General features: G+C 41.2%; 1 protein-coding gene across 1 annotated transcript in view; it reads right to left on the bottom strand.

The window, feature by feature from the left end:
* Positions 1 to 4,188: 4,188 nt before the first annotated feature.
* Positions 4,189 to 27,934, bottom strand: part of LOC124718790 (5'-3' exoribonuclease 1) — a 181,578-nt gene continuing 157,832 nt past the window's right edge. Inside the window, exons 32-34 of the mRNA XM_047244397.1 lie at positions 21,367 to 21,542; positions 11,984 to 12,298; positions 4,189 to 4,987 (exon numbers count right to left, since the gene is read on the bottom strand). Of these exons, the coding sequence (XP_047100353.1) occupies positions 4,703 to 4,987; positions 11,984 to 12,298; positions 21,367 to 21,542 (776 nt within the window). The 3' untranslated portion in view covers positions 4,189 to 4,702. The remainder of the gene's footprint in view (positions 4,988 to 11,983; positions 12,299 to 21,366; positions 21,543 to 27,934) is intronic.

The following is a 27,934-nucleotide window of genomic DNA, read 5'->3' as shown; positions in this document are numbered from 1 at the left end:
CCATGTTGTGTTTCTGGTGATTCAGTAGCAAAGTGCAAATACTTAGAGATAACATCTTCTCAGTGGCATTCTTTTAGCAAATACTGGAGTCTCAATTATTTTTCTTTGTGACCAACTGTCTTGTACAGAAGGTTTTCATGTCTGTGACATGAGGATGCAGGGAGCAAAGTGTGCATTCAGTTTATCAGCTGTTATAGGAAACAAGCATGTGTTGTCACTGCTTGAATTAGTAGTCTGTGGTTTCGCTGCAAAAGAGATAGTTTCTCTCACAATGGAGTCAAAAGCTGTTGTTATAAACTGATTTACGACCTGAAGTTATGTAGGATTTTGTCCCAGATGTTGCAGAACCATTGTTTCTATTTCAGATGTTACGGAGCAACTGCCAGTTATAGGACGAGTAGCTACATTGTCCCAGTTTCAATGGGCCACCTTTCAAGATGCCGCAAAATATTTTGTCATCACATCGGCACAAGTTTCGCGTGACGTTGCACTTCATTGTGCACTTACAGTTTCCCTATCCTCGAATATGCTAACTGTTGATATCTCACTTGCACTCTCATTGTCTTCACCATTATCTGCATCACCAATATCACTCTCTTCGAAAAAATGTCAATTTTTTGTGGCCATCTTGTGGCGTGGCTTCAGTTTCATAAACATACAATTAGTGCCATCAAGCAGTATGGCTCACAATTATTACAGAAAGCACAGAGCTACAGAAGACTCGCATGTTGCATCTACAGTGCTGTGATGGGTGTACCAGTCATTGTAGCACAATACACAGAGCTGCTATGATGGCTATATCCATGTACTGTAGGTGAATGGGTTAATTTAGCTAGCAACCTTTTTAGTGTAAACAATGTCACTGGCACTTTGAAATCCTAGATTACACTCTCAGCCTCTTATACTTATTGTGTAATTATCAGCAACTGTCTGTCATCAAATAAAATGAGAGTTGACATGATAATGTACCAATGTGCCTGGGCTGTGGTACTCCAGCATCAGCTATTGTCACTACCACACTATCCATCACCTGCTACTACCTCCCAAAATGAGTCAGTGACGTTGAATTACTCTACTGTCAGGACAGTCTTCATTATTATAATTGTGTCTACTGTCAGGACAGTCTTCATTATTATAATTGTGTATGTTCTGTCCTTGTTAACCAGTAGTGTAATACTGCACTACGGACTCGGGCAAATTACCAGCAGCAGTAGTTTGTTTTGTATATCGCTCTGTTGCTGTAGAATGACAATTGAATTTCGTCACGGACCTGATGGAGCTTTTTGTCACAAGGACAACGAGAGGTTATCTGTAAATGATTACCATGTGGTAGGTGTCACTGATAAGCTGTTAATGGTTGTGCATCACTTCTAATAGCACTGTTTTATGTTCGCTAGATAATCAAATTTATTTGGTACAAAACCCTTTTTCAAGCTAGAATACAATGCCCACGAACAAAAATACACACATGCGCCCCCCCCCCCCCCCCCTCCCCTCCCCGAAGCTTGAAAAAGAGTTTGTCCGCAGTTTTGAACCTTATTTATGTGCTCATTGATGACTCAATGCTTCTGATATTCAGTGCAATATTCAGATTTGCTAGATATAAAACAGATTAGCTTCCCATCATTCAGTATATTCACAGACTCTGCTGTCAGTGCTTCCACAAACTTCAGTAACCTCCCAGCATGTGAAGTGTGGATGAAGTAGTTCAACCCACACAACAAAGAATGTCAGCACTATCTTAACAATAAAAAGACAAAGCTCCATTTAGTTTTGTGCTTATTTCTATTTGTTACACAGTTTTATTGGAAAGCGATCTGTGCCAGCGCATTTTGTACCCTGTGCAACTGCTCACGTAAGCTGTTTTACATTATACTATTATTATGCTACGACAAGTGATTTTCGATTAATTTACTAATTGAGTGAGACAGTTATGATCTCTTTGTAACAATAAAGATGTTTTACCCAGTTGGGATTTTCGCTCTCGAAGAACCACGGAAAATATTTTACGAATTATTCAGTAAAAAAAGAAGCCACAGATGGTGGTGAAGCTGACAAAGGGAAAGAATTGATTGTGGATTATCAGCACAACACTGATTGGGAACTGGACTATGTTACCAATGAAAGTGATGCATTTTTCATTGATACAGATAATGTATGTAAATAATGGAAAACTGATTATTATTATTATTATTATTATTATTATTATTACACTACTGGCCATTAAAATTGCTACGCCACGAATATGACGTGCTACAGACGCAAAATTTAACTGACAGGAAGAAGATGCTGTGATATGCAAACGATTAGCTTTTCAGAGCATTCACACAAGGTTGGCGCTGGTAGCGACACTTACAATGTGCTGACATGAGGAACATTTCCATCCAATTTCTCATACACAAACAGCAGTTGACCAGCGTTGCCTGGTGAAACGTTGTTGTGATGCCTCATGTAAGGAGGAGAAATGCGTACCATCACATTTCCAACTTTGATAAAGGTCGGATTGAAGCCTATCGCGATTGCGGTTTATCGTATCGCGACACTGCTGCTCGCATTGGTTGAGATCCAATGACTGTTAGTAGAATATGGAATTGGTGGGTTCAGGAGGGTAATACGGAATGCCGTGCTGGATCCCAACGGCCTTGTATCACTAGCAGTCGAGATGACAGGCATCTTATCTGCACGGCTGTAAAGGGTCGTGCACCCACGTCTCGATCCCTGAGTCAACAGATGGAGACGTTTGCAAGATAACAACCATCTGCATGAACAGTTCGATGTTGTTTGCAGCAGCATGGACTATCAGCTCGGAGACCGTGGCTGCGGTTACCCTCGATGCTGCATCACAGACAGGAGTGCCTGCGATTGTGTACTCGAAGAATCTGGGTGCACAAATGGCGAAACGTCATTTTTTTCGGATGAATCCAGGTTCTGTTTACAGCATCATGATGGTCGCATCCGTGTTTGGCGACATCGTGGTGAATGCACATTGGAAGCATCTATTCGTCATCGCCTTACTGGCGTATCACCCAGGCGAAATGGTATGGGGTGCCATTGGTTACACATCTCGGTCACCTCTTGTTGGCATTGACGGCACTTTGAGCAGTGGACGTTACATATCAGGTGTGTTATGACCTGTGGCTCTACACTTCATTCGATCCCTGTGAAACCGTACATTTCAGCAGGATAATGCACGACCGCATGTTGCAGGTCCTGTACGGGCCTTTCTGGATACAGAAAATGTTCGACTGCTGCCCTGGCCAGCACATTCTCCATATCTCTCACCAATTGAAAACGTCTGGTCAATGGTGGCCGAGCAACTGGCTCGTCACAATTCGCCAGCCACTACTCTCGATGAACTGTGGTATCGTGTTGAAGATGCATGGGCAGCTGTACCTTTACACGCCATCCAAGCTCTGTTTGACTCAATGCCCAGGCATATCAAGGCCGTTATTACGGCCAGAGGTGGTTGTTCTGGGTACTGATTTCTCAGGATCTATGCACCCAAATTGCGCGAAAATGTAATCACATGTCAGTTCTAGTATAATATATTTGTCCAATGAATACCGGTTTATCATCTGCATTTCTTCTTGGTGTAGCAATTTTAATGGCCAGTAGTGTATTATTATGGGGAAGGGGGCATGCTTAAAAATATTTGTGTTCCGTACCCTATTGAACAGCACACATGGGATCGTTCACGTATTGGGTTCCATGGGAAGATAAACATAAACAACCTACACTTCTCTTAAAAGAGCTGTGTCTGCAGGCTCAGTATAGATTTATTGGTGATTTATTTTTGGCCTGAACTTATCTGTCGTATGATAGACTCTTGCGTATAGCTTCTAAAAGAGCAGTGCAGATGCAGTCAAAAATCTGTTTCTAAAATGAGTAAGAAATTTTACTGGCTTAACTTTCTGTAATCAAACTGGGAAATTGACCATCTTACGACACCCTCAAGTTCCACAACCACATGCTTTACCTTACAATTTTTCATTCATTTCAGGAGCACTGTATTCCACAACTGAATTAGTTATTCTCTTTCAACTCTGAGCTGTTCTAATATACTACTCTGTTCAAAAGACCTTAAAAGCAGAATTCCTATCTGCGTTAGCAGTGCTCAAACAAGTTACCCAACCAGTCAGTGTGCACAACTTACCCTTTTCAATACATATATTTTTATCTTTTGCCTTTTATTTGAAAATATACAGGATCACATGCGGTACTCACACTATAAAAAAGTTTCAGCAGTAATCAAATCTGTATTGGAAATACAGTATTTGGAAACTGTGTGTCGTCACAAATGCAGAGAGAGATGTAAAGCTGCAGAATGCAGCTTACATCAGCAGTTTTCACATTAACCAAATCATTTTTTATGGGCCTATTAGAAAATTCACTGATCAAAGCTACAACCATAAACACAAACATGCAAACTAAAAATTAGCAATTCAAAAGTCATTGCACATACAACGACGAATCTGATAATTTGATCAGTCATCAGATTTGCCAACAGTACATTAAAATGTAATCAACTGCAGTTTTTCATTACAAATTCAAAAAGAACTTTTTTTTCTCATGCATATGATCTCACTATGTATAAATGGTAGGTTTGTGATAGTTCACAAAGCGTTTTTTTCTTTCACTTTGAAGCATAGTTAAAGTAACGGTTCACAGCCTACGACCAATGCCGACCACTATTAAAATGCCTCTAGTTCTGCTGCTCGGTGGTGGGGCCCTCAACAGCCCCCGAGTCGCTGCCCACTGCCTGCTTCGTCTCCTCCTTTTTCTCTTCCTTGTTTGGCCGATCTGGCTGCTTCTCGTCATCAACGTCCAGGCCGTAAGTGAAGCGCGCCGCTATACGCACTTTGCGGGTCTTGCGCGCTGCCGGCCCACCGGAGCCCTTGCTGGAAGTGGAGACAACTTTGTCGGGAGTTCCCACGTTGCCCCCATTCGACTTATTCACAGGCGACTGCTCGACGGAAGTTGTCGAGTTCTGAAAATTTGTGGTGCACATATATTAATAAACAATAAAAAGTAAAGGGCCTTCCACACAAGTATTAAAAATCTGTTAAATTTGGTTTACACGGTAAATATCACAAATGTAATAGTTGCTGATTCAAATAAATATCTAGGGATTACAATAGGCTATTTTTTATATTAAAAATATGGTTCAGATTGTTGTTATTTGGAGTGATTATATCAGTTATTTGGAGTGATTATAACATTCAAATCACATTTGCAATCAATTCGCACAAAATCTCTCTCTTATTTTCGTGTAATTAAAGCTTAAAAATCATTAAATTTCAAGATTTGGTCATATGATCGAAAATACTCTGTTATTGACTGAAGCTCTGGTGACGTCACAGACTAGGAGTAAAACGAAGCTATATGTGTGTTACATGAGTGTTAGCCAAAGTTACTAGGTTTTTACGTACTTTTTCTGCAAATAGTTACACTATTTAGGTATGGAAAACACGTTTATTTCTTTTAAGTAACAACAGAAAGGAATTTTATGAATACTGACAGTGTAAACTTCGCAAAAATTGATGTGTTTATGCACCACTCATTCAGAGCAGTGATATGTGCAAGGATGGCCATTCTTTTCCCCATTCTTGTGGAAAATCTTAGTGCTGATTTCCAGTATACAAGTTACGCAGCAGAGGAGCCACAAGCAGTATGCACTCTGTTGTGCAATGGATAGTGTATGTGATTATGGAAAGGAAGAATATAGGTTTGAGTCCTGGAGGGGTCATAATTTTACACAAAATCTGAAAATAGTGTTAGCAAGAACTCATTGTAGCAGTTGCTTCAGTGATGAGATGTATTGGATATAGCTTCACATTAATCTACTCTGAAAAATGGACAACTGAGGATAAATGCATCTACTTTGCTTACAAACAATTACCTTTTTTGGAAAGCATTACAAACAGTGAAGACATCACCATACTCCCACAGTACAACGAGGTTTAATACAACATGCAGGTAACACAAATGTAAGGGCTGCACTGTTTGTGAGTGTAAACTAACATCATGTCTGAAGCAGACTTAACTTCATTTTATGCAAGATGATGAAACTTCAAAAGTTTAAACAATAAGGATCCTTGCTGAACAGTACAAAGATTTTAAAAAATACTACTACTACTACTACTACTACTACTACTACCACCAAAATAAGAAATTAGTGGTCACATTAACTAGAAAATATCTTTTTGAAAGTGATGTGTGTGAACAATTATTGCATATGAACGTGCATGTACGAGGGCCGTTCAGAAAGTAACCTCCGGTTGATTTAAAAAAATACACCAAGTTAAATAAAAATATTTTAATATATACATCTTACAACTACATCTTTGCACTATTTTTCTACATAGTCTCCATAGCGATTGAGGCACTTATCGTATCTCTTCACAAGCTTTGAAATTCCTTCTGCATAAAAATCACCCGCTTGGGCCTGGAGCCAGCCTGTGACCGCATCTTTGAGCTCTTCGTCGTCATCAAACCGCTGTGACCCGAGCCATTTCTTCAAATGCATGAAGAGGTGATAATCACTTGGCGCCAGGTCTGGGCTGTAAGGTGGATGGTTGATAACGTCCCACTTGAAGGACTCAAGAAGGGCCGTTGTTCTGCGAGCAGAGTGAGGACGGGCGTTATCGTGCAAAAAAACGATACCGGAAGTCAGCATACCACGGCGTTTGTTCTGTATAGCCCGTCGTAACTTTTTTATTGTTTCACAGTACACGTCTTGATTAATGGTCGTACCACGTTCCATGAATTCAACCAACAACACCCCTTTGGCATCCCAAAACACTGTTGCCATCAGTTTTCTGGCAGAAAAATCTTGCGAGGCTTTTCTTGGTTTGGTAGGCGAATTTGAATGTGCCCACATCTTTGATTGTTCTTTTGTCTCAGGGTTCACATACTTAATCCATGTTTCGTCACCGGCCACGATTCTGTTTAACAATGGTTCTCCTTCGTCCTCATAACGTGACAGAAAGTCTAATGCAGAGGCCATTCTTTGAGTTTTGTGGTGGTCGGTAAGAATTTTGGGCACCCATCGTGCACAGAACTTACGGTAACCCAATCTTGCTGTCACTATCTCGTACAAGAGAGTCTTAGAAATCTGTGGAAAACCAGTAGACAACTCCAAAATTGAGAAACGTCGATTTTCACGAACTTTTGCATCAACTGTCTGAACGAGTTCGTCAGTCACCAATGATGGTCTACCACTCCTCTCTTCATCATGAACGTTTTCTCGTCCACTTTTAAATAAACGTACCCATTCACGGACAACTCCTTCACTCATAACTCTTGGTCCGTACACGGCACAAAGCTCACGATGAATAGCTGCTGCAGAATATCCTTTGGCTGTAAAAAACCTTATGACAGCACGCACTTCACATTTGGCGGGGTTTTCTATTGCAGCACACATTTCAAACTGCCACAAAAACTAAACTAGCGCAGGTACGACGTTCACTCGACCACGGCTTGATGCCGACTGACCTGTTGAGTGCGTGAACGCACAGATGGCGTCGCTACTCCCCCCACAACCCGCACTGTGACCAATCGGAGGTTACTTTCTGAACCGCCCTCGTAAATGCCAAGAAAAACATAAAAATACACTGTTTGTAATCGGTCTGGTGAAGTTTTGTAATTGTGATTTGGTTTTCACATGAAAGGGCTGTCAATTTGTTTTATAAAGAAGTTAAAATATTATTGCAGGCTAGATTTAAACCAGCGATCTATGGATATCATCTTCTAATATTCGACAGTCCACCACTCTACCGACCAAACTGCCAATGCTGTCCAAGGAAGTGGGTATAACGATAATTTTTATTAAGAGTTAAATTTCGTTGACTGACACGGTCCTTTGTAACAGTGAGAAAGCATTATCTCTGAGGTAAATTAATGTTAACTTCAGAGTGCAAAACATTTATAATTAAGTAAGGGAATTTTGGCGGCGACATTATGGCATTTTGCTGGTACAGTAAAACTAATTTTTTACATACCTTCTCACTCTCTGAAACAATAAAAAACAATTTTTCAAGAGTTTTTATGGATGTATTTGTACAGTGTAGTACTACACACGATTTGGAATCCATTTTCTGACATGTAAATTCCGAACCAAGACATCACTGTGAATTAGCTTTATGACAGTACAAGCAGCGAGCTAGCCAGTTGACTCAAATGGAGCATTTTAGCAGGCATTCAAATTATTCAAATTTTATTTCTGTTTTTATAAAAGGGTGCTGAAATTCATGAAGGCAAAAAGCATAAAATGGCATAATTAACAATTTAAGATGAGTTCAAGAAAATAGTCAAATACCCTATTACAAACATCTTACGTAGAAGCTATCTAACAGAAAATGTTGTGGGGGAAGGCAAACTAAAGACTGCAATTTATTGGCTGAACATTTAGAAGATGCAACAAATCTATTTAAGATACTATCCACTCTACACTTGTCCATCTTCTTCTGGAGCATTGCTGCAAGGTATGGGATCCTTAGCAGACAGGAGACGGAAGATATCGAAAAAGTTAAAAGAAGGGTAGCTCATTATGTATTATCACGAAGTAGGAGAGAGAGAGAGAGAGAGAGAGAGAGAGAGAGAGAGAGAGAGAGAGAGAGAGAGAGAGATGTTATGGATATGATAATCAAGTTGGGATGGCAATCATTAAACCAATGGCTTGTTCATTGCCACGAGATCATTTTGTGAAATTTCAGTCACCAACTTTTCTCCTGAATCTCACCAACATAGGAACCACAGTAATAAAATAGGAGAAATATGAGCTCAAACGGAAATATTTAGGTATTCATTTTTTCCATGTCCTATTCAAGAATGGAACAGTTGAGAAACTATCTGACGGCGGCTTGATAAACCCTCGAGAAAGGATGTAAGCGTGAATTTCAAAGCAGTCATATAGATGTCAATTAGTGAACATCTGCATCAGAAATTTACCCGAGAGGGACAACATTCTAAAATTACCATTGTTAAAAATACAACCGATTCCAAGAATTACATAATGTGTCATGCTCTAAGAAATTAATTTGATGGAAGGTATGTAAAATTCGTATCTCAAGTGCTTGTTACTGAGCTATTAAAATATGATTTGGAAGATTACTTTAATACACAAAAGGAAAACATATTTAATGAATACAGCAAGCTTCCAATTATCTAAGTGCAGATAATCCTGCTTGCAGATTATTCGGACACAGGTTGATGATTTTTGAAAAAATAACAAACAGTGTTGAAGTATTCTGTTTTAGTTAGATCAAATATTTTCATTCGTAGTACGTATTTTTGACTAAAAAAGTAGATGTTGAAAACATTAAGGAGCCATTAAATTGCGATGTCTGTGAGCTGGCATTCAAGTTGGAATGTGATGATGATACAGTGAAGAGTGACAGGTATGCTTACATAAATGGAAAGAGTTACAGCACAAAACATCAAGGGAACATTCATCAATAGGGACAGGAAAATTCTGCAAAAACAATAATGCAAAATTAGCATTTTTAGCAAAATTACGTGAGATAAATGGCACTGAGGTATTGGAACATTCATAATTTTGCTGCATAAAAATGTTATAAATCTGAGGACTGCGGTTCACTAATATTCATAACTGATCATTACTGAACATTAAAACTGCATTTTGACTTCTAAATTCCTAAAGGCTGAGGTTGGTGTATAATGTTAAACTGACACTTCATTTCCTTTGTAATGAACTTCGATGTCACGATGATAATAGTACCAAAATTAGCAAAAATAATAAAGAATATAGCTATGAAACACTGAATTTGGCAAGGAAACACTAAATTTGGCAAAAAAAACTCTGCATTTTGGCAAAAAAGTAACATCTCTATTTGAGGAAAAAGTAACACCAAATGTGGCAACATGGTCAATGAATTTGGCAAAAAACTTACACCGTATTTGGCAAAAATAATAGAGACTTTGGCAGAAGAGATACCATATGTGGCAAAAATATAAGAAATTTGGTAAATAAATAATAAGAAATTAGTCAAAAAATAGCACTGAGTTTGATCATAGAACAAAAGGATTTTTTTTTCCAGTTCCTATTTATCACACTCTTCTCTTTTGTTCAGATGTTCATTGCATAATGAGTATTAAATGAGTACATTTTCATTCTGTTTGGTACTGATGTCCATTAGCAATATCATTATAAGTTGTGACCTAGGAATGTCATCTTAAGCAATTTCTTGCTATGCCTGAAGCACATGCTGTGTCACTTCACTAAGATTGTTGATGGGAGGCCAGTATGAAAGTATATCACTTACCAGACATGCCCCTTCAGTGACAAATCAGTGAACTGGCCAGGTCAGTCTAGGATTGCCACAATTATCTAGACATCTATTGTGTGAACTGCAATGCGGGTTTTGCACTATCCTAGATGAAAATGCTATCTGGAACCCCAGTCATGAAAGGTATACCATTCTTGCCACATGCTAGTGAGCATACGGCCTCCCTTCAACAATTACCAAATCAGTCCTATTGCCATATCCACTAATTCCTCACACCAAGACTCTACAAGTCAGAGAGTGACACATCTCGAGAACCACTACCTCACCAGGTCATATAAGGACATGTAAGAGTCAATTTGATTACCACAAACAGAAGTGAGACCTATCACTCAACATAACAGAATACATTCGAAACATTGATCCAGCTCCCAGTGACCTGTTCCTGACGGTCTGTGGAGAACCTCTCGCCAGATCTCAGCTGTCATCATCCACAAGCTGTGCAACAATGCTATGACTTGCTTGAGGTGCAGTCCTCCTGGAACTTGCTGTGCTTACTCTTCCATGTACACTCCATCTACTCACCACTCATTCTGCAGCCATCAGGCTCAAGGGCAAGGCTACATATGAAACCAGTCATGTGATTTACAAGCTAAGCTGCAACCACTGTGCTGCATTCTATGTAGGCAAGACAACCAACAAGCTGTCTGTCGGCATGAACGGCCACCGACAAACTGTGGCCAAAAAACAAGTGGACCACCCTGTTGCTGAACACGCTGGCAAACATGATATCCCTCATCTCAATGACTGCTTCACAGCCTGTGCCATATGGATCCTTCCCACCAACACCAGCTTTCTGAATTGGGCAGGTGGGAATGTTCCCTGCAATACATCCTACTTTCCCATAACCCTCTTGGCCTCAACCTTCCTTAGTCACTGTCCTCACCCATCCAGCCGCCTCCCTGTTCCCATTCCAGCACTACACAGCCGTCATTTAACCGCCACAACCAGTCTTTTAATTTCTCTCCTTTCTGCTACTTAACCCCCCCCCCCCCCCCCCCCCCAAGCATCTTCTCTCCTGCCCTCTGTCTAAACTGCAACACTTCACTGCCCACCACTCCCACCATACTATCCCTCCCCCTCCCCTCCCCTCCCCACCCCGCCCCAGCCACAGCCTCCTCCTTACCTCCATCCAGTCGCCACTCCCATCATGCACTGGTGCTGCTGTTCGCAGTGTGGTTTCAGCTCTCTGAGACTGCAGATGTGAGTGCAAGTTGCGGTTACGTGTGTGTGTGTGTGTGTGTGTGTGTGTGTGTGTGTGTGTGTGTGTGTGTGTGTGTGTGTGTGGGCGCACGCGCGCATGCGTATGTGTCTACTACTGACAAAGGCCTTAATGGCTGAAAGCTTTAATTGTGTGAATCTCTTTGTTGTTACTATCGCGACTCAGCATCTCCGCTATATGGTGAGTAGCAACTTCCCTTCTCTGGTATTGTTAAGATATTGAAAATCATTTTTCTTGCCCTAGAAGCTGTTAAATAGGCAACCTGCTGCTGTTACTAGGCTCCAGATTCTGGGATAGTTGGTTAGAAATAAAGGGTGTTTTAGGATCTAAAGATCACCAGTTGTTTGAAATAATAAAACCAGTGACCGACAGATGGAAATTAAGTCTACTGTCTTAAATTTACGATTTAGAGAAATTTATCAGATAGTTGTATATAAGATAGAGGGAGTGAACCGACCTGCACCCGCTCACTCTCCTGCCCTCTGTGACGACCCTCCTCGCCTTGCGAACCGCGACCGGTGACGGCACGTGACTTGACGGCCGCCTGCAGCGGCACGAATGGCTGCGCCTGCTGCCCGAGAAAACGAGGGGGCAGTGCCCCTGGCGGAGGGGCCACGTTCTGGAAGAGCTGCTGGTGTGGCTGGTGGTGATGGAGGTTCTGCAGGCGCGGCGGGAGGCCTCCGGCGACGCCTCCGCCCGTGCCCGGGCCGTACTGAGCGTGGCCGGCCTCTGCCAGACCAGAGCGGCGGTTGTACTGCTGCTGTTGTGAACCCTGCAACAGAAGCCGTAAAGTGGGTGGTTGCCACAATCGTGAAACTTCTAAGTTTTAGAATATACTATAGTCCAAAGTAGCTAACCGTTCAGTTGCACTATCACCAGAATTTGTAACATTAGTGAAATATTTATGAATACCTATTTGGAATGGATTTCAGTTGGAACGATTGACGGAACATAGTTACAGGATATCAAAATTGAAAAACCATCTGTGAAAGTCTAATTCAAGCACTGACGGCATCATTCACAAAATTTGCCAGACTAATTCCTGACTGCACATCATCCTGGGCACCCAATTTGATTACTGGAAGGTAGAGACACGTAACACGATGATGATTCAGTAATAAAGGGAATGAGTCATCTGTGAGAAAATGTCCATTTGGGAAGTTGAAGAGAGAGACAAAATTACTGAGGCGCTCTGTGTATTTATTTAGTTGGTGCATAAATTTGCAGCATTTTTGCACAAGTTTAATAAACACAATAGATACACATAGCAGAGACTAGTCGTGAACAATATATTCTCCTTCACTATTTACAACAGTCTTCCAATGCTGGGGTAGCTTTTCAATTCCGTCACTAGTTTTGAGGAGAACAACTCGCCAAGCCATGCTCAGAGTGCATTATCATCTGTAGTGGAATTTCCTTGAACATTGTTTAATATGGAGTGGAAAAGGTGAAAATCTGAGGATACAAGAACAAGGGAATATGTTTGGCACAGAATGACTTCCCAACTCAATTTCTGTGTAGTGCTTTTTGTCAGTCTAGCAGGATGTGGCCGGGTGTTATTGTGGAGTAGTACCACTTCACGCAGTCTTCCTGCTCACCGTTCCTGGACTGTGTCTGCAACATGTCTCAGTTGTTGACAATAAATGTGATTAGTGATGGTTTCAGCTTGGGGAAGCAATTCGTAGTACACCACACCATTGCTGTTCCCTCAGATGCATAACATTATCTTTTTTAGATGCATGCAGGTCTTTATACAGGGAGTTACTGCTTTGTTTGGGCGCAACCATTCCTTCCACTTCCATACGTTAGCATAAAGACACCATTTCTCAGCACCAGTAATAATACAGGATAGGAGGAGATTAGGGTTTAGCATCCCGTTGACAATGAGGTCATTAGAGACGGAGCACAAGCTAAGACTAGGGAAGGGTGGAGAAGGAAAGTGGCTATGCCCTTTTAAGGGAACCATCCCAGTATTTGCATTAATGAATTAGGGAAATCACGGAAAAATTTAAATCAGGATGGCCAGACAGGTATGAACAGTCGTCTTCTCGAATGCGAGTCCAGTGTACTAAACACTATGCTACCCTGTTCACTTACAGGACAGGAATGGTCAGTGTTGTTCATAAGTGGACTGATGATGAGCAAGCAATGATGCACAAATGACCACCTGCTGATTTTTGTGATTTTGCTTTAGAGCATGAGGTGCCCTTTAAGGAAGATCATTCTGACATTAGTGACTCTCCATGTTCATGAAGACCTTTGAGGTTTGATGAAGATCATTTAAAAACATTAATTCAGAAAGTGTTATCCAAGCATTAGTGCAGCAGTTTCTTCTCAACAAGTCAATACTGCCAACAACAAATGTCACGGTGGAATATATGTACATGGTAACAGTTACAATTACACGACAGCTGAATGATGGCTTACACAAAGTTGACAAACCGACACTACAACCAACCTGACCGCCCCTTACTGGACTCGGAATGTTCTTGGCACGTGCACACACTTGCCCACAGATGTAACCCCGTACCAGATAATACGAGTGAAAGTAAACAAAGTGAGTAACCATTAGTGTTTTTGTGTCAGTGGAGACCATTCGGATAATGCTCCATATTGCTTTTCCATTCAGTCACCACACTTGTCTGAGCATTCATTCTACTGGTAAACCAATCTGTGGTAAACACACAAGAGAACTCAGGCTCGAAGTTAAGGAGTCACTTAACAGCAGCCCACCTGTCTGCGCCAGTTCTGAAGGAAGGGCCAGGCAGGTACTTCTTTAATGGTCAAAGAGGTGAAAATCACTTGGAATGTGAGCCGGGCAATAAGGGTGTTCCAAAACAGTCCATTGGAAATGCCACACCAAATGCTGCATAACAGAGAATGTATGCAATCAGGCGTTTCCTTCTTACAGATTCTGAGGACAACTGTAAAGCCGAAACTGATTACATGATCCCGATTGAGTCCTATGATCAAAGGCAGCCAGTTTTTATATACATATAAGAAGAAGAGAAGGAGAGGTACAAACCTTGTTTCTAAGTGTAGCTGCATGGGTATGACTAAAAAATAAGGTGTTCATTAATGTTAACACTAATTGTGTATACATATTCCATAATTGATTCGTTCCAAATAATTTCAATAAAAGAATCATTCAAATAATCTATGGAACAACTAAATAACTGACTGATTAACTAACTAACTAACTACGTGTTATTTAGATATGAAGGTAACTTGTTTTCTCTTAAGGTTCAAAGTATTCTCATTTTAAGAAAATGTAATGCTGTCAAGTTTGCCAAACACAATATGTGAGACTCTCATAGATCAATTTAGTAAGGCATGGAGAGAAGAAATGGATGGTTCAACACCAATAATTATCTCAAGTAAAATGAGTAATCTTTTTTCCGTGATGACTGTTTCAGACTGTAATGCCCTAAATGAATGTCATAACTTACAGAATGAAGAAGTGAATTAACAAAACCATTAACAAATTTAATACACAGTTCAATTGGGAAAGTTTCATGATCATTTAAAAATCACTTAGATACCACCAGCACAGAAAGACAGCACCAACTGACACAGAATTACAGATCAACTTCCATGAACTCAGCACTGAGCAAGTTACCTGAAAGAGTAATCCTAGATAATAATTTTTTGAGGCTTTCAATAGCAAGCCACTTCAGTGACTTATGTCCCTAATCTACTCACATTATCCAGTTGGGGAAAGGGGATCTCTACAAGTTGATGAGCAATCCAAACAATGTGTTGTTTCTGACAACTCGTTTTCATCATTGAGTAGACAAGTAGTTTAAAGGCAGACTGAAAATTTCTATGCTCCGGCCAGGTTTCAATCCCGTGACATCTCAATTTCCAGTCACATACTTTAATGCTAGATCACTAGGACCAATCAAATGGAATCTTTCTTCAGTAAACAGAGGCTACTACACAACTTGCAGCACAGATTCAGAAAATAGCAATTCATATAAAAGCAGTAGTATCTTCTCTCATGAAGTGTTGAACAGAGTTGACATAGGAAAGTCATTGGGACATTTATAGATTTCCAGAATGAATTTTCACTCTGCAGTGGAGTGTGCACTGACACGATACTTCCTTACATACAAAAGCTGAGTGCTGATTCGAACTCGAGCTCAGGATCTTCGCCTTTCACAGGCAAGTGCTCTACGAACTGAGTTACGCGACAACTTGTGACCTATCTTCGGAGCTTTATTTCCATCAGTATTTCATCTCCTACCTTCCAAACTTCACAGAGGTACCCGTGCGTAACATGCGAGACTACTATTCCTGGAAAAAAGGATATTGCGGGGACATGACATAGCAACAGCCTCGTGAGATTGTTTCCAGTGTGTGTAAGTTATGCAAGTGAACTCAAATGCAGTGACCAGGTTCATGAACAAAAGAGAGAAAAAAAAAATAGGAGCAACTAAGTGAAATGAAGTTTTTTGAGAAATCAGATAGGAGTGGTAAAAATGGAAAAGATTTAAAATAAAAGTGTTAGGTAACAACAGGTGCGAATATCAGTTTAATAATAAGTTGTCATTACAAAACAATGACAAATTATTTACAGAAGATGGAAAAAACTGGTAAACTCCACCTCAGAGAAGATCAGTCTGGGTTCTGGAGAAATGTAGGAGCAATAGTGGGGCCTTACTATGTGTTTTAGAAGACAAGTTAAAGAACAGCAGACCTGCCTGGATAGATGTGCATGTTAAAGCAGCACTTCTGGGAAGGGGAGCTGCACTGACCCCGGATCCAATCAGCCTGACAGGTTAAAGATGAGGGAGACATGCCAGCCAGTCTGGATGTGGTTTTTATGTGGTTTCCCACATCCAACTAGGTAAATACCAGGCTAGTACCAGAGTCCTGAATCAATTATGCAGTTTGCAAACATTTATGAAACTTTCACTCACTGTCATGTAAATAACACTATATGCAGACTGTTGGAGTACACATATTTTCTCCTGAGGGGGTGACAGGAAGGGCATCTTGGCACCTCATAATTAACCATGACAAATTTGTCCATAACAAATTTTGACCCTGTGCTAATGTGGAACAAAGGCACAAGATCAAAGTAAGGTTAAAGAATAGCTTTTCTATGTTTATAGCAGTCGTTAATTTAGGGAAACCTTTTGACAATGTTGACTGCAGCACACAAACTTTCAAATTCCGAAGACAGCAGGGAGTGGAATATTCTTGACAATTTGTGCGTAAACAAGACTGCAACGATAAGAGAAGAAGGACATGAAAGGAAAGCAGTAGTTGAGAAGGGAGTGAGACAAGGATGTAGCCTATCCCCTATGTTTCTCAATCTCTACAGTGAGCAAACAATAAAGGGAACCAAGGAGACTTTGGAAAGGGAATTTAAGTTCAAGCTGAATAAATAAAAACTTTCACAGAATTACAATGTCATCAGCAATCCTCAGAAAATCTTAAAGGACTTGGAAGATATGTTGAAAGGAACATATAATGTCTTGAAATGAACTGAACATTAAGAAAGTTAAACAAATGTAATGAGATGTAGTCAAATCATATCAGACAATGGTGAGGGAATTAGATGAGGAACTCACACATTAGAAGTAGTCAACGAATTTTGCTATTTTGGGCACCAAAAAACTGATGATGACTGTAGTGGATAGGCCGTAAAGTGCAGACTACTAATAGCAACTAGTTTATGGAAACATCAAATGTAAATTTAAGTGTCAGGAAGCCTTTTTCTAAAGATGTGTGTCTGAAGTGTGGTGGTGGACAAAAGTGAGGTATGGGCAAAGATTAGATGTGTAGGCAGGTTAACTACCAAGGAGGTGCTGAACCAAACCCTCGAGAAAGGAAATTTGTGTCACAACCTAACTAAAATAAGAGGTCGGTTGATAGGACATACAAACTGAGATAAAAAAAAATAATAGGAATTTTTCAATTTCATGGGCATTATAAGTCTGATTTTCAAAGAAATTTTATTATATTATTGGTACACAATTTCCCCATGTACATTTGCATTTTCAGCTGCTTTTAATACTTAGTCTATTGTTGACAGTCAAAAAGGTATGTGTTTTTGAAGGCTTGGCAAATTTTTACTTTCGAAAAAGAGGGATTGAAGAATTTGCATTAAACTTTGCTTGAGAAATGGAATAATGTGCACCACATCATTCAAAATGTTGACCGTGGCTTTTGAAAATGTATTACATGTAAGACAAGAGTTTACAAGTGGTATAAACATTTCAGATAAGGCCGAGAAGACAAAGATGATGACTGCCCTTGATACCCTAGCACATTAATTACTAAAGAATTGTTGATTCTTTGAACCTCAGAATACCAGGTGTGATCGGAAAGTAACAAGAATTGCGTTTCTTGATTTATTCATCAATTTCAAATTTGTCCACTTCAGAATAATCCCCCTGAGATATACTACACTCATGCCAGCACTTTTTCCAATCTAGGATGCACTTCTGGAACTCACTTTTCACTGTTGTTGTTGTGGTCTTCAGTCCTGAGACTGGTTTGATGCAGCTCTCCATGCTACCCTATCCTGTGCAAGCCTCTTCATCTCCCAGTACCTACTGCAAACTACATCCTTCTGAATCTGCTTAGTGTATTCATCTCTTGGTCTCCCTACACGATTTTTACCCTCCACGCTGCCCTCCAGTACTAAATTGGTGATCCCTTGATGCCTCCGAACATGTCCTACCAACTGATCCCTTCTTCTGGTCAAGTTGTGCCACAAACTTCTCTTCTCCCCAATCCTATTCAATACTTGCTCATTAGTTATGTGATCTACCCATATAATCTTCAGCATTCTTCTGTAGCACCACATTTCGAAAGCTTCTATTCTCTTCTTGTCCAAACTATTTATCGTCCATGTTTCACTTCCATACATGGCTACACTCCATACAAATACTTTCAGAAATGACTTCCTGACACTTAAATCTATACTCAATGTTAACAAATTTCACTTCTTCAGAAACGCTTTCCTTGCCATTGCCAGTCTACATTTTATGTCCTCTCTACTTCAACCATCATCAGTTATTTTGCTCCCCAATTAGCAAAACTCCTTTACTACTTTAAGTGTCTCATTTCCTAATCTAATTCCCTCAGCATCACCCGACTTAATTCGACTACATTCCATTATCCTAGTTTTGCTTTTGTTGATGTTCATCTTATATCCTCCTTTCAAGACACTATCCATTCCATTCAACTGCTCTTCCAAGTCCTTTGCTGTCTCTGACAGAATTACAATGTCATCGGCGAATCTCAAAGTTTTTATTTCTTCTCCATGGATTTTAATACCTACTCCGAATTTTTCTTTTGTTTCCTTTACTGCTTGCTCAATATACAGATTGAACAACATCGGGGAGAGGCTACAACCCTGTCTCACTCCCTTCCCAACCACTGCTTCCCTATCATGCCCAACGGCTCTTATAACTGCCATCTGGTTTCTGTAGAAATTGTAAATAGCCTTTCGCTCCCTGTATTTTACCCCTGCCACCTTTAGAATTTGAAAGAGAGTATTCCAGTCAACATTGTCAAAAGCTTTCTCTAAGTCTACAAATGCTAGAAACATAGGTTTGCCTTTCCTTAATCTTTCTTCTAAGATAAGTCGTAAGGTCAGTATTGCCTCACACGTTCCAGTGTTTCTACGGAATCCAAACTGATCTTCCCTGAGGTCAGCTTCTACTAGTTTTTCCATTCGTCTGTAAAGAATTCGTGTTAGTATTTTGCAGCTGTAGCTTATTAAACTGATTGTTCGGTAATTTTCACATCTGTCAACACCTGCTTTCTTTGGGATTGGAATTATTATATTCTTCTTGAAGTCTGAGGGTATTTCGCCTGTTTCATATATCTTGCTCACCAGATGGTACAGTTTTGTCAGGACTGGCTCTCCCAAGGCCGTCAGTAGTTCCAATGGAATGTTGTCTACTCCCGGGGCCTTGTTTCGACTCAGGTCTTTCAGTGCTCTGTCAAACTCTTCACGCAGTATCGTATCTCCCATTTCATCTTCATCTACATCCTCTTCCATTTCCATAATTTGTCCTCAAGTACATCGCCCTTGTATAGACCCTCTATATACTCCTTCCACCTTTCTGCTTTCCCTTCTTTGCTTAGAACTGGGTTTCCATCTGAGCTCTTGATATTCATACAAGTGGTTCTCTTTTCTCCAAAGGTCTCTTTAATTTTCCCGTAGGCAGTATCTATCTTACCCCTTGTGAGATAAGCCTCTACATCCTTACATTTGTCCTCTAGCCATCCCTGCTTAGCCATTTTGCACTTCCTGTCAATCTCATTTTTGAGACGTTTGTATTCCTTTTTGCCTGCTTCATTTACTGCATTTTTATATTTTCTCCTTTCATCAATTAAATTCAATATTTCTTCTGTTACCCAAGGGTTTCTACTAGCCCTCGTCTTTTTAGCTACTTGATCCTCTGCTGCCTTCACTACTCCATCCCTCAAAGCTATCCATTCTTCTTCTACTGTATTTCTTTCCCCCATTCCTGTCAATTGTTCCCTTATGCTCTCCCTGAAACTATTCATTATGATGTTCATTTCCTTCAGCATCCCCTCTGGCCCATGCCAAGCAATTTTCTCAATGTTTTAGGCATGAAACATGTAGCAGCAAATTTTGTTCCAAAATTGTTGAATTTCGACAAAAAATGTCACTCGGACATTGCTCATGAGCTGCTGAATGAAATCAACAATGATCCAGAGTTTCTGAAGGAGATTATAACAAATGACAAAATATGGTTATATGGGTATGACATTGAAACCCGGCCCAATCGTCCCAATGGAAACTGCCTGTAAAATCAAGATTTATATATATGTGTGGATGTGTGTGTGTGTGTGTGTGTGTGTGTGTGTGTGTGTGTGTGTGTGTATACCTGTGAGAGTGTATACCTGTCCTTTTTTCCCCCTAAGGTAAGTCTTTCCGCTCCCAGGATCGGAACGACTCCTTATCCTCTCCCTTAAAACCCACATCCTTTTGTCTTTCCCTCTCCTCCCCTCTTTCCTGATGAAGCAACCATGGGTTGCGAAAGCTTGAAATTTTTGTGTGTGTTTGCGTTTGTTATTGTCTCTATCAACGTACCAACGCTTTCGTTTGGTAAGTTACAGAATCTTTGTTTTTACCATTTTCTTTGATTACAATGAGATGCTGTTTGTGTGAAGCAATCTGAAGAAAACAACTAGAATTGTAGCAAAACTACTTGTGGAAATTGTATCACAATAATTCTCCTAGTCACACCACATTACTTGTTAATGATTATTTCGGCAAAAAACACAACCACTATGTTGCCTCAACCACTGTATTTGCTGGGTTTGGCCCCCTGTTACTTCTTTCTATGGCTGAGGCTGAAGACAACCATGAAAGCCCGTCATTTTGCCACCATTGATGAAACACTAACTGAATCACTGAAGGAGATGAACATTGTAACGAAAAGTGAGTTCCAGAAGTGCATCCAAGATTGGAAAAAGTGCTGGCATGAGTACTATATCTCAGGGGGATTATTCTAAAGTGAACAAAATTGAAATTGATGAATAAATAAAGACACTTTAAGAAACACAATTCTCATTACTTTTTAATCACACCTTGTATTCTGAGGTTCAAAGAGTCATCAATTTGGTAACAGAGGGAAATGTGGGGGGTAAAAATTGTAGGTGGTGACTAAAACCCAATGACAGTAAGAAGGTTCAGAAAGATATATGTTGCAATCATTATGAAGAGGCTTGCAGAGGGTTGAATTGTATGGACAGCTGCAAAAAATTAGTCTTGAATGGAAGACCACAACAACAGGGAGATAACAAACGAGGCAGTTATCAGCAAGCAATTGCCATTCAGCCTACCTGCCCAAACGGTGGTTGGAATCCCTGGCCATGACGTCCGTGATGTTGCAGGTGCTGCTGTTGATGCTGATGCTGCTGCTGATGTTGATGCTGGTGCTGCCACCCTGGGCTGCCCCGAGATCCTTTCGGAGGGTGCCCCTGATGGTCCCTCAGCCGACTCCGGTCTGACGTGTCAGCTGGAAGGCAGATGACACCATTGTATGTTAAGCATTGAAACACTGCATGGTGGAATATCTCTACTTGCTATAGAAACACTACTAACTTAAATCTATTTTGCTTTTCTGATAAATATATAACAATATGGTTTTGAGAGACAAGGATGAATTGCTGCATCTCCCCTGCCCACCAGTTGCCAGATCTCAATAATATAGATCCTTTTTGGTCTAATTTGGAGAGAAGAGTGAACAATCGTTAGCCACCTCCACCACTGTTATATGAACTTGCCACTATTTTGCAGGAAGAATGGTATAAGATTCTAAGAGTCCTATGAAAACCTTACAAGGTTTATCCATTCTGAGATGACTGGAAGCTATTTTGAATGCCAACAGTTTTCCCATATTGTATTAGTCATGGTAATGTGGTGAGTTTTTGCTGTTTCCATATTTTTGTCCACCTTGTGTGCACTGGAGGCAGTAGGATCTTTTTGCAGTCACAAATGTCAGTTCTCTAAACTTTTCAATAGTGTTCCCATCAGGGATTCCCATTCAAGATTACAGAACATATCCGTAACACTAGTGTGTCGATTGAACCTTCTCGTAACAAATGTAGCAGCATGCCTCTGAATAGCTTCGATGTCTTCCTTTAATCCAACCTAGTGGTGATACCAAACATATATAGGAACCTTTTCTATATACTCAGGCTGCCAATAACAGTGTGGCACTCTGGCAGATGCTTTCCACATACCTGGGAAGATAGCACCAGGATGTTGCCCTTCATCCATGGTTTGCAGGTTATTATGTGATTAATGAGTAAGCTGATTTGTCAGCATTGCTTAGTAATGAGCAAGTCCCTCATAGTCAATCTCCCAACTTTAGATTGGGCTACTAAACCAATGTTCACCTATACCGGGAGCTGGTTTAAGGTGATGTGGGGCCCATAACATTGAGCAACTGTCAAGGCTATTCAGCAATATGTGCTAATTTTTTAAAAAATATTGCTTAATCCCATACAAAATATGACGGCATCCTAAAATATATTTTGGGCCACTACCTACATAGGCCATCTATTCACTAACATTGACCAAGAGACTCAACTGTTATTACTCTTATTTTCGCTAGGTCGGAAGAATATGTATTGTTTTGTCCCAGAACATGTGCCTCTGTAGACAGATGTACTTACTGGGTACGTGCACTGAGTAATATGTTTATATTTTACGTATGTAATAGTGACGTATCACATATATGGTTATAGAAGATCCAATAACTGTTAAATTGATGAATAAATATGATACTCATTCTGCACTGATCGACTTGCGTGTTCACTTGCATCATACCTGGCAATATTTGTGAGCTCACTCCATAAAAACAGGATAACAGCGCAGGAGGTTATGAATTTGTCACATGTGCAGTAGTTGCCTTGAATTGAGGAGAAGGATATTATACCATTTTGAGTCCTACGTGTGTTGCCTATGGTGTCCAGTGCTTGTTTAGAATGATGAAGTTGGCTGAAAATCCTGCTGATTGCGGGATTGGATCTGTAATTAATTTCCTGAATGCGGAGAAGACCACACCACATTCATTTGTGAGGCTTGCAAAGAAAATATGAGTGATTCAATGGTAACAATTTTATGAAAGGATAGAGTGCTACTCACCATAAAATGGAGATGTAATAAAATGGAGCACTTAAATCCATCCTTATGACGACGCTTATATGGCTACCAGTTTGGGGGCTTCAGAGCACCATCTTCAAGCCATAACTGACGCTGAGGGGGTTAACTCCAATTGTCTCAGTTATGTGACTGGATCTGTGATTTCTTGTCAGAGAGGTCACAGTTCATTGTAATTGACGGAAAGTCAGCAAGTAAAACAGAAGTGATTTCTGACGTTCCCCAAGGTAGTGTTATAGGTCCTTTGCTGTTCCTTATCTATATAAACGATTTGGGAAACAATCTGAGCAGCCATGTTCGGTTGCTGGCAGATGACACTGTCGTTTACCGACTAATAAAGTTATCAGAAGATCAAAACAAGCTGCAAAACGATTTAGGAGAAATATCGGAATGGTGCGAAAAGTGGCAGTTGACCTTAAATAACGAAAAGTGTGAGGTCATCCACATGAGTGCTAAAAGGAACACGTTAAACTTCGGTTACACGATAAATCAGTCTAATCTAAAAGCTGTAAATTCAACTAAATACCTAGATATTACAATTACCAACAATTTAAATTGGAAGGAACATACAGAAAATGTTGTGGGGAAGGCTAGCCAAAGACTGCGTTTTATTGGCAGGACACTTCAAAAATGTAACAGACCTACTAAGCAGACTGCCTACACTACACTTGTCCGTCCACTTTTAGAATACTGTAGCGTGGTGTGGGATCCTTACCAGGTAGGTCTGACAGAGTACATCGAAAAAGGTCAAAGAAAGCCAGCACGTTTTGTATTATTGCGAAATATGGGAGAGAGTGTCACAATCACCAACTTTCTCCTCCGAATGCGAAAATATTTTGTTGACACCGACTTACATAGGGAAGAACGATCACCAAGACAAAATAAGGGATATAGGTGTTCATTCTTCCCACACGCTATACTTGATATTGGAATAATAGAGAATTGTGAAGATGGTTCGATGAACCCTCTGCCAGGCACTTAAAAGTGATTTGCAGAGTATCCATGTACATGTAGTAGTCAACAACTATGAACTGATATTTGCAGACTGCCTGTAACAGTGACGTGGTGTCCCCGGCCATCAACTACAAACTATATCAACAAGTGGAGACGTAGAGTCGCAGAAAGGTACCACAAGAAGACACTTTCAGTCGAGAGGCCTTCTTCTGAAGTAGACCACACACACATACATTCAGGCCAATACAACTCACTTACCATGACCACTGTCTCTGGCTACCGAGACCAGACTGGGAGCAACTGCAGATGAAGGGAGAATCAATCTGGAGAGGAGATGGGGAGGGATAGTAGGGTAGGGGTGGAGGACAGTCAAGTGCTTCTTATGGGAACTTAAGGGATGAGGTGAGGAGAGGGTAGGGCAGCTAGGTGCAGTTGGATGGATGGATGGAGGGTGGGGAAGGAGAGACAGTGGGTGCATTGTTAGAACAGAAGGCTGTGTAGTGCTGAAGTGGGATCAGGAAAGGGTGAAAGACAGTAACTAACGAAGATTGAGACCAAAGGAGGTTACAGGAATGTAGGATATATTGCAGGCAGAGTTCCCATCTGCACAATTCAAGAAAGCTTATGTTGGTACACAGCTTAGACTGCTTCTCCCCTCATGGACAGTTGCTCAAAATCTGGCCTTGGTGGCCAGAAACAGTGGTCATGTGTGTGTTATGTCTGTGTCTGTATATGAGTCAGTGTGTGTGTGTGTGTGTGTGTGTGTGTGTGTGTGTGTACGTGGATGGGTGGGGGTAGTGGTTGTTTTGTCTACTTTAGAAGAAGGCCTTCTGGCTGACAGCTTACCTGTTTAGCAGTCTTTTTGTAGTGCCTGTCTGCGACTTAACGTCTCTACTTTACAGGGTGGAGAAAAATTGTCACGAAATTTTAACCCTGGATAGCTGATGGCAGTAAGAATCAAAATTACTAATGTTGTGTAGGTCGATAACGCACCATCTTTAAACTACGGAAGCTAAGGCCCCACATTCCGATTGGTCGTGGGATTGCCCTGTCACCATTCATCAGCTGATGAGCAGCGCTATGGTTGTCGGCTCACACATACACTATGTGATCAAAAGTATCTGGACACTTGGCTGAAAATGACTGACAAGTTCCTGACGCCCTCCATTGATAATGCTGGAATTCAATATGATGTTGGCCCATCCTCAGTCTTGATGACAGCTTCCACTCTTGCAGGCATACATTCAATCAGGTGCTGGAAGGTTTCTTGGGGAATGGCAGCCCATTCTTCACAGAGTGCTGCACTGAGGAGAGGTATCAATGTCAGTTGGTGAGGCCTGGTACAAAGTCGGTATTCCAAAACATCCCAAAGGTGTTCTATAGGATTCAGGTCAGGACTCTGTACAGGCCAGTCCATTACAGGGATGTTATTGTTGTGTAACCACTCCACCACAGGCCATGCATTATGAACAGGTGCTCGATCGTGTGGAAAGGTGCAATCGCCATCCCCGAATGGCTCTTCAACAGTTGGAAGCAAGAAGGTACTTAAAACATCAATGTAGTAGGCCTGTGCTGTGATAGTGCCATGCAAAACAACAAGGGGTGCAAGCCTCCGCCATGAAAAACATGACCACATCATAACACCACAGCCTCCAAATTTCACTTTTGGCACTAAATACACTGGCAGATGACGTTCAATAGGAATTTGTCATATCCACACCCTGCCATCGGTTCGCCACATTGTGTCCCGTGACTCATTCCACTACACACCGTTTTTTCCTCTGTCCAATCATCCAATGTTTACGGTCCTTACACCAAGCGAGGCATTGTTGGGCATTTATCGGCGTGATGTGTGGCTCATGAGCAGCCGTTCAACAATGAAATCCAAGTTTTCTCACCTCCAGCCTAACTGTCATAGTATTTGCAGTGGGTCCTGATGCAGTTTGGAATTCCTGTGTGATGGTCTATATAGATGACTGTATATTACACATTACGACCCTCTTCAATTGTCGACAGTCTCTGTCAGTCAACAGACAAGGTCAGCCTGTATGCTTTTGTGCTGTACGTGTTCCTTCACATTTCCACTTCACTATCACATCGGAAATAGTGGACATAGGGATGTTTAGGAGTGTGGAAATCTGGCATACAGGTGTATGACACAAGTGACACCCAATCACCTGACCATGTTCAAAGTCCGTTGAGTTCTGTGGGGCACCCCATTCTGCTCTCACGATGTCTAATGACTACTGCAGTCACTGATATGGTGTACCTGGCAGTAGCTGGCAGCACAATGTGCCTAATATGAAAAATGTATGTTTTTGGGGGTTTGATCACATAGTGTACAAATGTCCCTCTTCCCGTTACTGCCACAATGTGATACACACACACACACACACACACACACACACACACACACACACACACACACACACACACACACACGTCGAATAGGTCTTAGCTTCAGAGCACACACGTCACCTGCGATTTAATCATACAGTAAGCATGGTGGCACAGCATTCGTTTGAAGAACGAGCTATTGTAATGTGCATGAAGCTTGTTGGTTGTATGAGGAATGGTACCCAGCAAGATGCCACCCACACCTGCAAACTTTTACAACAATTCACTGGCAACTTGGCGAAACAGGCTCGTTAGCGGGATATCATAGTGATGCCGGAAGATCTGGAACACAACGTGATACTGCACGACAGTAACATCCCTGTAATGGACTGGCCTGTACAGAGTCCTGACCTGAATCCTATAGAACACCTTTGGGATGTTTTGGAGTGCCTTTGAGAAAGCATCTAGACAAATACTCGAGGAGTTGGACATGACATGGGGGTCACTCATTGGTTAGTCTGGGAGGTTTTGAGGGATGATGGCCAGCATTCATTTAGTTTCCACCCTGTCCAAGACCTAAATCCTGTGGTGAACTACAAACACAGGCTAGGGTTTTGCCTGGGGTTTCTGCGATGTGTTGTATGAGATCCCAGCTTCCCCACCATTGTGTTGTTTACAGACGAGTGCACCTTCCATTGGGATGTCCTCCACAACACTCTAAATGTTCACTACTGGGCAAGGGAAAATCCTCACATCAAGTATGTCCGCAGACATCAGGAACGATTTTTGCTCAACATTTGGGCAGGCATTGTGGGTGACCATCTACCTCCCTGACTTACCAGGGCAAATTATCTTCACTTTTTTCATGAAACTCTGTCCAGCCTGCTGGAAGATGTTTCCCTGGACATATGGCTACGAATGTGGTTGCAGCATGATTAGGCACCCACACAATACAGTCGTGCTGTGCGCGGATATTTAAATGAACTCTTCGACAGCTGGGTAATTAGCAGAGGTGCTCGTATGACATGGCCCCTGCAATCACCAGACCTTTTCCTGTGGGTATTCTTCAAGGTTCTAGTTCACCCACCCAAACACGAACCACCTAGAAAGGAAGAGGAATTAATGCCGCCAATCACATAAGAGCAATGCCGCGAATTTTTGAAAGAGTTTGGCAAAACACCACTCGATGTTACCAAGCTTGTCCCCCATCAGAGGGTCCCAAGTACGAGCACCTGCTTTAAGCAAACAATGTCCTAACCACAAAAAAGGCCCTTTTCAGAGCCGACATAATTTATAAAAGACTTTCTGTACGTGAACTAACAGCTGTTGATGGGTTTGTTCCCAGTATGTTTTATCACAAAACTACAATGGATGTATCGGGACCACGGCAGATTTGTCCCCAGGCCACCAGAGTGGAAGGCTGGCCCACTAGCACAGAGCATGCGGGCCCGC

Source organism: Schistocerca piceifrons, chromosome 10 (assembly GCF_021461385.2).
Source record: "Schistocerca piceifrons isolate TAMUIC-IGC-003096 chromosome 10, iqSchPice1.1, whole genome shotgun sequence".
Lineage (NCBI taxonomy): Eukaryota > Metazoa > Arthropoda > Insecta > Orthoptera > Acrididae > Schistocerca > Schistocerca piceifrons.
Note: the sequence above shows the minus strand (reverse complement) of the source record. Positions and strands in the feature narration are given on the sequence as shown.